Source organism: Aristolochia californica, unplaced genomic scaffold, assembly GCF_029961685.1.
Source record: "Aristolochia californica isolate CCGP_79_NKW_82.1479 unplaced genomic scaffold, dmAriCali1.0.hap1 SCAF_11, whole genome shotgun sequence".
In the NCBI taxonomy this organism is placed as follows: Eukaryota; Viridiplantae; Streptophyta; class Magnoliopsida; order Piperales; family Aristolochiaceae; genus Aristolochia; species Aristolochia californica.
The window spans coordinates 5,949,773-5,962,387 of record NW_027181782.1 but is presented as its reverse complement, the minus strand read 5'-3'; the positions used below and the strand labels follow the sequence as shown (position 1 = coordinate 5,962,387).

The following is a 12,615-nucleotide window of genomic DNA, read 5'->3' as shown; positions in this document are numbered from 1 at the left end:
ATTTTGCAAGTTTCCCTCTCAACTTAGTCTCTTCCCCTTCTCTCTTCTTCTCCCTCTCTGTTTCTTATTTTTCCTTCTCAATTTCCAGAAACGCATTTCAACAACCAGGTACACTTAATCAACTTAATCGTGCTGCATCAGTTTCTGAACACAAATTTTGGCTAGAATAAGTCACAGCCACACAGACATACAAAGGGATATTTACAAACTAGATTTTATTGTGAAATCCTTAAAAGTCATCTATTCTCCAATTTGTTCCTATTTCCTAATTATACACCATGTAATTTCTAGGATCCATGCTAGTATTCTTCTGTAAATTTCCGGTTGTCCCTGAACCTGAGTCATCCAAGAGTAGCACATGATCATCATGGGCTCTTCATGTAAGCACTGACAATCACAGTGGTAATCGAGCTGGAATCCATTGGATACCATTTAACCTCTCCAATGATGCATCTGCTTTAGTATTCTTTTCTGATGGCTGCATGGTGCAGAAAATGTATATATTTGAAACCGAAGTTGGAAAAATTAGCAGCAGAGTACTACCCAAGGTTTGCATGAGCTTTTTTCTCTTCCTAGGTAAACAGTTGGCGTGCGTATTTTCTCTCAAGGAGCACATTGTTTAGTTCTCTTTGCATGCAATTCTTTTAGACTTTAAACATTATATCCAGGCTTTAAAATCTAGAAACCCAGCAAAACAATTTTGGGACGCAAAAAGAAAATGTAAACTGTGAGAAATGTATTTGGAACCAATAGGAAAGCAATTTCATTAAATGTAAATTAAACAATTTGCAGTTTTAATAGAAATATTTTCAAGACATTAAGAGATCTGTGAAACAAAATAAACAACTTCAGAGTATTTTGAAACGTATCAAACATGCAAAAAATGTACTCGTCAATCTAGAAGGCTGAAAATCAGAGGTTTCTTGATGGAAAAGTTTAAGAGCTTAATTACAAAAATCTTGTGAAGTTCTGATACATTATTAGAAGCAAATAAGTACAATGGAATGTTTTGCAAAGTTTAACTGGAGATTTCTTGTTCAAATATATAAGCAAATCCGATCATCATTAAGAGAGGTTTTTTTAAGTAATGTTTCTTAGAGTTATCGACTCACTGCAAACTATTATAATCTTTACCTTTTGTAAACAATTTTTTTCGATTATCTTTATTTATTCTTTTTCCTGTTGCTCAATAAGTCCCTCTCTTGCTTCTCATAATATTTGAGAATTATTTCTCAACAAATTGTTGTGTTCTATTATAAGTTACTTTACCATTTCAAACTATTTTTTTTTATTGTCTCCATTTATTCTTTTTCCTTGGTTTCATGTTACTCAAAAAGTTCCTCTCTTGCTTCTCTCATAACTTTTGAGAATTATTTCTTAACAGCTTGTTGTGTTCTAGCATTCTAATTTGTTCTCCCTCTACTTTTCTTCCTACGTTTTGTTGTGTTCTAGATTTGTTTTTCTTGTAGTTTTCTTTCTGTTTCCAAAGCATTTCCCTTGTAGAACTATGATTGTCCGGATAGGTTAATTATCCCTTTTTCTCTGTTGTAATCTGACATAATGTCGAAGTGAACTATGATTGTGCCTGCTTATGTAAATTTGAAGTATACAGATGCACAATCCATAGAATGTTACTATGAACTAACAAATCTGTTTTTTCTCTTAATGAAGTGGACAAATTTTTTGGGTTTGAAATGTTTTTGAGGACATATTTTGTTTGCACTTAGAATCCAATTCTGCTGCATTGATGTTAACACTGTCCCACAAAGGCTTGTGAATCGTGCAGGAATCACTGTAAGTCTTTATTTTTTATTCAATTCGGGAACCTCTTCTTTTTATCGTTAATAATTCAATTATGAAGTCCTCAATCTCCAAAAACATCCAGCCCGTGCTCAAGTTTTACTTTATATCAAACTAACTCTTTAAGGAATAGTGTCTGATAAAAACTTGATTGTGCTTTCCCGCGTTTTTCAACAAGAGCAGAAGATGCCAACCATACAGGTGAAACTTCTATTATCAAATAAACTGCTGTTTAGATATTTACCACTTTTTCTTCTCCAATAACAACGAGAAAAAAAATTTAATCCACAGCTGTGGAGGGATGGCAAGAAACTATCTGAAGTGATCGGTGGTCATAAAGCATGGCTGGTAGTCAATGATGTCCGCGAAATGATTGAAAGAGAACCTTGACAGGTTTCTTCCTTTCACAATTGAGAGGCAGGTTTATTTTTGTGTTCTTGTTTCATTCTTTCAAAGGGTTTAATCTACCGGAAGGGTCTGTTTGAAACCCCGTAGAAAAGAAGAAAAAAAATGAGAATTCAATTACTATTATTCCTAAAAATAGTTAGTGAAAAGGAGAATTTAATCATCATCTCATTTTAGTTAATTATTTTTAGAAATAATAATGATCAAATTCTCATTTTCTTTTCTTTTCTTTTTTAGGGGTTCCAAACAGACCCAAAGTGATTTTAACATTTTGTCATTTCACAAAATTCTACACAATCTGTTTGCCCTCATTGTCCTCTACCAGTAGAAAGTTTAAGCTAATTCCGCTCTAAAACGATTAGTTCATCCTTTTTTTTTCAGGTATTGATCGGAAATATTTTGCCTTGATGCTGCAATGATTCATTTAAGAAGAAACTGGGCTCTGCAGGCATCAGTAGCGCGACTCTTGGATCTGCAAACTACTTTTCTCAGAGAAAAAGTGCCTTCCTATTGCATTCTCCTACTTACTTTCATACAATCTACCAAAAGAATTAGCAGTACACCCCCAAAAGAGAAAGTAACTGTAGCAATATAATGAAAAAAAATATTTATTCTGCCACTCCTAATTTCTGCCTAAAGTAGACTCTCTTAACTAGTACTAATAGTTGACAACTCTCAGTTTGTCTCCCGTTCTTCTGAAAATATTTCAACGTGTGTATGAGTGAATTCAATAAGTTCTACTCTTACTCACAATAAGATTAAACATGGAAGCTTGTAAAGACATTTAGCATAACATGGATTTACTACAGCTTCCAATCTTCGATTGTATCGAAATCCTCTTGCCTCCTTTTCTCCTCTCTCTCTCTCTCTCTCTCTCTCTCTCTTCTTCCTCCTCATCGTCTCCTCTTCCCTTCTCCTTCATGCTCTCTGATGTCTCCTTTTTTCTCTTTTCTATTAAACTCTTCTCCCTCTTTCTCCTCTTTTTTTTAAAAAAAATTACTAAAATGCCTTTGGTCAATTTTATTCCTGTTGTATCCTAAAGTTCTAAAACCCAATTAAAATTAGTAGACCATATTAATACACGAATTAACCATTCTTAAAGACCATAAGACCTGACCTCGTCCTGCCCTATCAACACCACTAAGGAAGGCAAATACTACAGCTTACAGATATAAATTCTGTGTTCAGGAAAATTGGCTGGACAACACACACTTCACAAAGATATAGTCATTAAAATCCAATTCAACTTGGATTTTGCTGTGAACTTAGCTCGACCATGTGCTTAATAAAATGGCCACAACATGTGTAAATGTGAGGTTATAACACTGAGTGAAAGTTGGGACTCAAATCGAACCAACCCTAGTTGCACCTAATATATTTACAATAATGTCATTTTTAATTTTATGATTAAAATGATAAAAACAAGAAAAAGAAATGAATATCAGTCATGGATACATATAATAAAAAAAAATAACAAATAGTCATTTGGAGGAAGTAAAGGGATCAATATTTACATCAGTCATTTGGAGGTTAACTGAACCAACTCGATTTATTCCTTGCTCTATACAGAATGAGAGGAAATTTAAGCAGGTGAGACTACCTTCAAGTGATCAAATCAACATACACCTCAAGCCCTTCGCTGGAGAGGAACTTTTTGAGCTTCTCTATTGCCCTGTTCTCCACTTGCCTTACCCTCTCTTTTGATATTCCAAATACCCTCCCAATTTCTGACAAAGATTTCTTTTCTCCGTCGTGGATTCCATAACGGAGTAGGACTACCTGTCTCTCTTTTGGAGTGAGGGTAGTAAGAAGGTTTCGAACATGCCGCCTCATCAATTGCTTATCCACAGTAATGCTGAGGATTTCATCTGCTGGGTCTGCTGTGATCTCCTGTGATGATTGATAGAATAATATAAACTCAAATCTATGGTGTAAAGACTCTGAGGACTGGACATCATGCATGCATTTGAGCAAGAGCAATTGCAGACAATTTTGAGTGGGTGATCCGAACCACAATGACCGGTAATGATTAGAGAACTTTATAGCAGGGAATATGGGAAAATGATCAAACGAGTTTTCACAAGGCAAGTATTCAGCAAAAGGCTCCAGTCAAGTCTGCCCAATTGCCTAACCACCAGGTTAAGTATAGTTAGTGGTTCAATATCTTCAGGTCAATAAGAACACATCCATATTAAGTTTTTTTTAATTGAGGTCACTACTCACTAGGAACCCATTCATGTTACTTTCAGCAATAGCCCACCTACAATCAGAGTAAAAAGACTGCTCATGGAGAAGGATACTCGATAGAGAACTCAACACATCGAGACAACCACTAAAACCACCATTCCAGGGGCTTCATTGCATGCAGAATGCATCTAAGATGGTTAAGTATTCTCATCATACTATCTTATTTTTATCGCATAGATATAGTTAGAAAAAATCATTTGGAACTGAAAAGAGACCAAAAAACCCATCAAACAAATGGCAACAGAGCATATCCACAACAATTCAAAAAACACATTTTCATAGACTTTAGCATAGCATCCAACATTATTATGTGGCAAAAAACAGATCACTAATCGCATCTACTTTGGTTAAGATGGATAATGCCAAGTGTTACCTGAAATGTCACATCCTGATCAGATCCCCATGCAGGCTGTTGAATCGATACTGGTTTTTGAGTGGTAAACAACAGCCTTTCTAATTTCACTACTGAAATGCCAAGAGATTTTGCCAGGTCTTCATTTGATGGGAAATGGCCTTTTTGAATAAATGACTTCTTTGCAACATTGACCCTCTTTAGAAGTGCATACACATTTTCCTGCAACCATAACACAGAAGGTTCAGTAGTACAGTTAGTTCTCCAATTCATTACATTCATTAGAATCACCCTTTTTGTCAGATTGTACAACCAAAACGAGACATCATGATTGAATCAACAGTGAATACAACTAGTTGACTAACAACGCACTAGCGGCTTTATGATATAACCACAATGTTCTAGTAAATGTGGAGAACAGGAAAAGCATACTCTGCACAGAAGGGTATTTTCTAAACAACTAAATCAAAAGATTTTTACAAATTTCAAAAGCTAACATCTTCGTCAGATCACTATACAATTAAGATATTGTGGCATGAACGTAACCCTTCTAATCATCGATGATGGAGCATAAGAATGACAGCACAAAGAATAACAGAACCCTTACAGGCAAACGGATAGTCCTGGAGTGTAGAAATATAGCCTTCTTAATGGATTGCCTGATCCACCAGTAAGCATATGTTGAAAACCTACATCCAGCTTGGGGCTTGAACTTTTCCAGGCCCTTCATAAGACCCATACTGCCCACCTGCAATAACAGAGAGCCACTCAGAGTTGGTAGTAAAGACAATAGCCAGAAAACTCACTATGCAGCCAAATAATAGGTGGCTATAGAGCTCCAATACTACAAAATACCTATGAACATAAAAAAGATGGCTACATCTCAAATGCAAAGGAATAACAAGCTCTTTTTAGCAAGAGGTCACAATAGCATGCTTGCACTTGCACCTCACAAAAACAAAGACAAGATCAAATGCAAGAAGAAAAAGAATCCTGCTTTTCAAAAGACTGCAGAATTTATTAGGCATGACCATATTGAATGAAAAATTACAGTCATATTAAGAAAAGATGACAACAATATCTCAATCTTTTTGGTGACATGATAATAAATGGGTAAATTCTTACAGATTTTCAGATTATCAGAGGTTTCAGCTTTTTCTTTGGCAAGTTTTGTAAAGTTTCCGAAAGAAATGGTGCCAAAAAAAATATTTTCCAGAACCAGATGGTACTCCTGTCTTTCTTAAGAAAATTTCCTTACTGCAATGTTCTCAAGCACATGTCAGCCAAGAATGAGTGAATCATGATCTCTCACATAGATTCATGAAGAGTGTGGGCATGGTATGGGACCCAGTACTACTGTCAACCTGGAAGACCAGATTTAATAAGGAAGCAAAAATCTTCGCTAGCCATTTTAAAGTAATCAAGTACTCAAATTATAGAAGTAGCCTCACACACTTGGTGAACCTCTTTTGTATATTCTCTAGTTCTTACATTATATTTTGGTGTTACTAAAAAAAACAGAAAGAAACAATTTCTGTTCCCTTAACCATCACGTTGTTGTGTGAAGCACTTTTCCTGTTGACTAGATTCATAATTGTTAGGCACTTATAGTAAACTGTGCAGGCACACAAATCCAAAAACTGGGACAACACAGCTCTTAGGAAACTAATTAGGGCACAAACACTTCATTTGTTGTTGATGATGAGGACAATGGCCAAAAGAGGAGTTAAGAGGGCAGGGAAGAACTTTCCCAAGAATAGGGACTGCTACTGGTGAAGCAGAGAGAAAAATACTTGGATCAGAATAGGCTTTAATACCATGTAAAAGTTGAAACACCAGAAACTGAGAAAGAGTTGATGTAGATCTTTGATTATTGTGTTTTAGATCTTAATAAGACCCTACGAGACTTTAAATACAAAATACAGCTCTAATGATAACAGAACCCATAACTGAAAAATATCGGGCCACTTCTGCATATGACAATTCTACACAATAATATAAAAAACATTGCACTTAACCTAATTACAAATATACCCCTACTTAATGACTCTCGACAATCATGTGACTTCTGAACACCTTAATCCCTAGAGAAATCCATATTACTACTATCTTTTTCACATATTATTCAGAGAAAATTATTAGAAAAAATGAAAACAAAATGAAATTCTACTTCAGCGGATTCAAATGCTATAGTAATGCTGACCTGGAGTAAATCGTGTATACCAAGTCCACTTCCTTGATATTTTTTAGCCACATGCACAACTAAGCGAAAATTGGCATAAATCATCTTCTCTCTACTGTTGTTGCCAGAGTTCATGCAAGCTTGTAAAGCTCTGCAACTCATTCCAACTGCTTCAGCCCACTCCACCAGTGTTGGTTCATGACCAAATTGTGCACGAAGCTTTCCTTTCACTTCCTCAAGTTTCATCAGATACTGTTTGATTACAAGCAGACAAAAGCCTGTTTCAAAAGTTGCAGCTAAACAGTATTGTTAAATATGGGTCCTGGTCTATCCCAGAACGACTAGCTGTTAGGAGGTTGTTTCCCCCCAACTAACCAATGTAAGATTATCCCACCTGATACTTCCTCTCACATCCATACTAAAAAACCAAATGACAGAACTGAGATGTGGACTTTTTTTTTTTTTTTTAATGAAAAACACTTACAATAGAAAACAACAAAACCACCAATTAAGATGTGGACATTATAGGTGGCACATAAATTTAATGGGCAAAACAAATACCCTGCTCTACCATGTTAAAGTTGGGTTTCTGTCCATCCAAAAATGACTAATCTAAGTTATGAGACTTTTTTTTTTCGATGAATAATCACAAGATTTTTCCAAACTTTAACCAATGTAGGATTATTCCCCCTAACAGGCATCATATAGTACCAACAAGAGCAATTCGTACAGAAACCACTAACAGAGTGCAAACTGAACACTCATATTATTAATATATGACCATGACTTAATGTATGATCATGGTTGGGGAATCCTCGAAAGCATCACCACGTGATGATAATTTCTAAAGATACAAAAGTCATGTTATTTGGGAGTATTGTGAACCAAGAAATATTGAATTCCTAGGTTGCTTGAACTTGTTTAACAGTACCAATCAAGAGCCCCTTCTTTGGAACTTCCGAAAAGTACAAGAGTTTTATGGATTAAGAAACTTGCCTTTATCTGCACAAACAAATCATGTTCCTCTTTTGCAGTCAAAAGTCGTTTTGTCTCATGACTAAACAAAAAAAACTTAAAAGGATCAGTTGAGTTCAAGCTCCTGGCATCTATCTTAGTGCCTGAATCTTTGACTCTTCGACTACTATGCTCAACATTTAGCTTGTTTGGGGCCTTCCGCTTCTTTGATTGTCTTTCCAAATGTCTTTGTGATCTGACAACAGTTACCTCCTCTAAATTAAATTGACCGACCCAATGTTCCAATCTGTGAAGAACAGGATCTATTAGCAAGACAATTGGGATCAACAACAGAAAAACAACATAACCACCAAATCTGAAGAACACAGACCCCGGGCTAAGAGATTCATTCAAAGCGCCAAAATTTTCTGCTAAGAAAGCTGCTTCCTTTGAGGCCATCACAGCTTCCTTTGCAAGAGTGAGAGCATTCCATGGTTCTGCTGAATCCAAATGTCTTGAACCCATTGACTCCAGCTTAATGTCTGCAACTTTGTCAGCCACATTTGATGTAGATTCTCTAAGTGATGACAGTGGTTTTTCGTCTGAGTGGATGGGGGGTAATCTGCAAAAATTGGATACAAGGATGACATGCTAGAATTACTGCAACGATTTGATGTTTTGGACAAAGAAAATGTTTTCCCAAAACAAGAAACGATGCAAGCATCTTTTGCAGTAAAAAGCCAAAGGTGAGCGCTCTTACAAATAACAGACACCTGGCCAATAAAGTAGCTGGCGTTGAAAGTCTTTCAGGTACCGATCACTTTTCTTCTGTTCACAAGATGGAACAGCTCTGTCTATCAGACTTCTTTCAGATGATGCCTTAGAAGGTAAAAACTAAAACATGTCAGCCACATGAAACCATCAATTGTATTTCATTTCTTAATATTCTAAAGAGATAAAACATGCAACCTACTACAAGTTAACAGGTGATCTCTTGAAAACTAGAGGATCTTATGAATTAGCTTGGGATAAAATTCAGCCAAAATGACCATCTCATAGTTTGTATGGACATGACATAAGTTTCAGGAATGCTTTGATCCAACATGCAACATGGAAAAGGAGTTTGAACACCGGTAGAAAGGCTGCAAAATGCTGTTCATATTTATGCATAGAGTAATAACTTATTTATAGATGAAGTTAAAATACATGAACTGCAATTACTTTCCAATTCACTCTTTCACTTTTATATTGAGCCATAATCAGTGAATCGTGTTTCCTTCCATCATCAATTGATGTGTAGCCAGACAGCAGGCACTTATGAGCATCGGATATATGACAGTGGACCTCATAAGAAAAACAAAGATCTCAGGCGCAAGCTGTTTTAGAGTGACAGAAACACTTAGATCACTAATATGTGTACTTCAAAGACCCAAATCAAGCACTTCGTTGAAAAAAAAAACATGTTTCAAGCATTAGACATCGTCATCTCAGGCTTAAAAAGTTGTATCACACATGTACATATGCATACAGATATCAAGTTTTAAGCAGTATACTTATCAAGTTCTCTACTTCCTTCCCGCTACATTGAAGTGTTAACTATCCTCCAGCAGTCCACTTACCTTCTTAGTCTCTTTATTGTGGAATCCACTATTTATAAACTTTCCACCCACAAAATGGCCATATCCATGATGTCTTATGACTGAAAAATGATATTAGATTTTCGGACACTGCCCTAAATTTGGCTCAATTCTAAATACAACCAGAATTTTACTGTATTTTCTAATACTTTCAATTTTCAAATATACTCACAAGAAACCTAACATATCTTGTTAATTAGGGGGGAGTCATTTACTTTATTCGTTTGATGCTAAAAATTTAAATCACTTCTAGTAAAAGAGGGATTCACCTCCTTCCCCATTCCTTCCAACACCAAGACAGAAGGGAAGAGAGATAGCCCCCCCTCTCTCAAGATTCATCTACCCTCCACAAACCAGGAAAGAAGGAGAGAGGAGATCAACCCTCCCACCACAAGGAGTTCAAGGCCAGCAGAGGTCTACACATTAAGGGGAGAAAGAGCTCCACATGAAAAAGGAGAGGAAGTAGAGCACCTACACAAGACTGTTCTAGCTCTCATGTGTAGGAAGTTGCATCCTCATGTGCAGGAGATAACAAGGTTTACTGCCTTCTCTCTTTCTCTCCCTGCACAAGCAGAAGAAGGGTGGAAAGGAGACAGATCCTTCCCCTTGTTCCCTCATATAAGATACAGGTGAGGTGGTCCACCTCTCCCCACCAAATCTAACTTTTCAACAAAAAATTGTATAAAAGCAGTAAAGCTATTTTACATGAGTGGTGGTGTCCTTAAAATTTTAGGCCAAGTTACAGATTATCCGCTTAGAGTTTGATTATATGACCATAACTGAAAATAGGGCAAACTAATGTCCATACAGGGAATAAGGTTAAAACTTATGGCCATGTTTGGAAATTAATCATAAAAGTGCACATACATCTCCCTTAGGCTCACCTGTACCGTTCTGTCTTCCCTGCCGAATGGCAGAGAAGTCTTCAAATCATGATCTTGTAGAAAAACTGATGCAGGAAAATGCTGAGCTATTGATGTTGTTGAAGTAGATGTGACAACAACAGTTGTTTCGTCGTTAATCATTTGAACTGTAACATCAAATTGTCAGAAGTAGGAAAACATATATTAACCCACAAAAAACCATCATTAGAATTGTTATACTTATTGGAGCTGCCTAATAAAAAATTAAAGATAAACATGTAGAAGATTTAAAATCAAATAATACTCAGCAGGCTATACATCTACAATAAGTCCTGATCTCTCAAGTTGAAACTCAAACTTTACAAAGAAAACTTCAAATTGCAAGACAACTATTCCAAAATCACCCAAATGATCAATTGTCTATAACTAAAATAGCTTTGTTGATGAAACAAGAAAGTATATAATGCTGCAGGCATAAAGTTATATTGTAAAGATTATCTAAGATTGCCTAACTGCACTGTAAAACCGCAAAAAGATAGATAGCCATGCCATGAATTTGTTTAGACTTTATGATAGCACCACTTTGCTTTAAGTTTCTACAAGGTGCTATATCTGGACTTAGTGAAAGCTTATGAGTCCTATCTTACTGCTTCTATCCAAATTTTTTTCCTGCCCTTCCTATTGAATGTCTATTCTAGATCATGAAGCTCATAAGTCTAATACCTTGCAGCCAAAGGTAGCAGGTTCCTTCTGCTAGGAACCCATTTAATGAGCTGATAACATATTTATTATTCCTTATCTTCATTGAACAAAAGATACATTAGGTAAGTAGGGAACTAGTCAAGTAAATTACACACATACAACATAAATTTGTTTTTCCTTCTGTCCTATCTTACTGCCTCAAAGCTTGCAGCCAAAGGTAGCAGGCTCCTTCCGCCAGAACCCATTTAAAGAGCTGATGACATAACAAATACTTTTCTTCATTAAACGAAAGATACATTAGTTAAATAGGAAACTAGTCAAGTAAATTATGCACATACAACATAAGTTTGTTTTTCCTTTTCAACCAAAACACAAACTTCGGCCACCTAATCTCCTTCACTTTCGTTCAACATTTCATAGTAACATATGAGCACGATTTGACACTCTGTACAAAAATCATTGGATTATTTAAATTTTGAAGATGCTAAGCAACAATTTAAAGAGAAAAATTGCGCAGCAAAGATACACCTAAAGTTCCGCCTCTCTGAAATGGATAACAAAGAGTTAGTAACTGTTGCATGTATCCTCCGAACCAAAATTCCAAATCCAGGATATAACACACACTAGCAATATCCAGCCCTTTTCTTTCCTTTTAGTTCCACTCCATGTAGATAAACAAAACCCATTGGTTTCATCAATAACATCCCGTTTCAGGAAGACAGCAAAACTCAACGCTATCCTACTCCAGATTTCAAAAAACTAAACAACGACAATAGAAGAGTACACAGAGAAAGTAAAATCCAACACTTCACCCAACATGTACATTTCACTAAATACAACTCAACCAAAAGTTTTCCCACTATTCCGCATTTCTTAAGTTAAACCAACAACAGTAATCTCAAACTACTCGTCGAGAAAAATGGAGCAGCAAACAGGTTTTTCACGCCCTGCATAGTGCAAATGAATGAAAAGAAGCGAACCCAGAAAAGGGACTCCAGATGGAAACACCTGATGTTGAAGGGGAAAATTTTCTGCCCCGGGTTTTCGGAGTGTAGATGAGAGGAGAGTAGAAGACATTTTTTGCAGCCTCCATTCCCAGCGGTATTCAGTAGTTACAAAGTTTGTGTCATTTCATGGAAATGATTAGATAGAACGGTCTTGACCGTGGCAGGCTTCAAATTTCTCAACCAGTTCGCAGGAGAGGATGAGGACCAAGAGGCACGACTGCGAGAATGGATAGATGGAAAGATCCGTATATGGACGTCAGATACGTATAACGTATGGGTAAGAAAATGTCTTTCCAAGTTCCAAACGGTAGGAAAGAGACCTGGGAACGAGTACGGCCTCGTAACATAGAACAGTTCACAAATTTGGGGGGTTCCTCGACTTGAAGTCTGAGATAAAGATTAACCGCATGACGCATTTCATAGTTGAAGTCGTTAGAAGGGGTTACTCCACAATGAAGTGGAAATG

General features: G+C 36.4%; 1 protein-coding gene and 1 long non-coding RNA gene across 7 annotated transcripts; one reads left to right on the top strand and one right to left on the bottom strand.

Moving 5' to 3' along the window:
• On the top strand, positions 1–2,843 carry LOC137944331 (uncharacterized). Of its 4 annotated transcripts, XR_011110809.1 has the most exons (5): positions 1–548; positions 1,728–1,794; positions 1,984–2,001; positions 2,092–2,217; positions 2,587–2,843. It is a non-coding gene; the product is annotated as an uncharacterized lncRNA (long non-coding RNA). The 4 variants fall into 4 exon arrangements; XR_011110808.1 differs by having other exon boundaries at positions 1,672–2,001; XR_011110807.1 differs by lacking the exon at positions 1–548 and having other exon boundaries at positions 1,428–1,794.
• Positions 2,844–3,638: 795 nt separating this feature from the next.
• Positions 3,639–12,321, bottom strand: LOC137944260 (RNA polymerase sigma factor sigF, chloroplastic). 3 transcript variants are annotated; one of them, XM_068789888.1, is made up of 9 exons: positions 12,151–12,321; positions 10,462–10,607; positions 8,701–8,819; positions 8,332–8,562; positions 7,983–8,247; positions 7,008–7,238; positions 5,412–5,552; positions 4,826–5,026; positions 3,639–4,095 (listed from the first exon to the last, which is right to left on the bottom strand). In XM_068789888.1, the coding sequence occupies exons 1-9, from the start codon at positions 12,233–12,235 to the stop codon at positions 3,808–3,810; spliced, it is 1,707 nt and encodes a 568-aa protein (XP_068645989.1). In that variant the 5' UTR covers positions 12,236–12,321; the 3' UTR covers positions 3,639–3,807. The 3 variants fall into 3 exon arrangements, with proteins under 3 accessions (XP_068645989.1, XP_068645991.1, XP_068645990.1); XM_068789890.1 differs by having other exon boundaries at positions 8,701–8,768; XM_068789889.1 differs by having other exon boundaries at positions 10,468–10,607.
• Between the last annotated feature and the right edge of the window lie 294 nt (positions 12,322–12,615).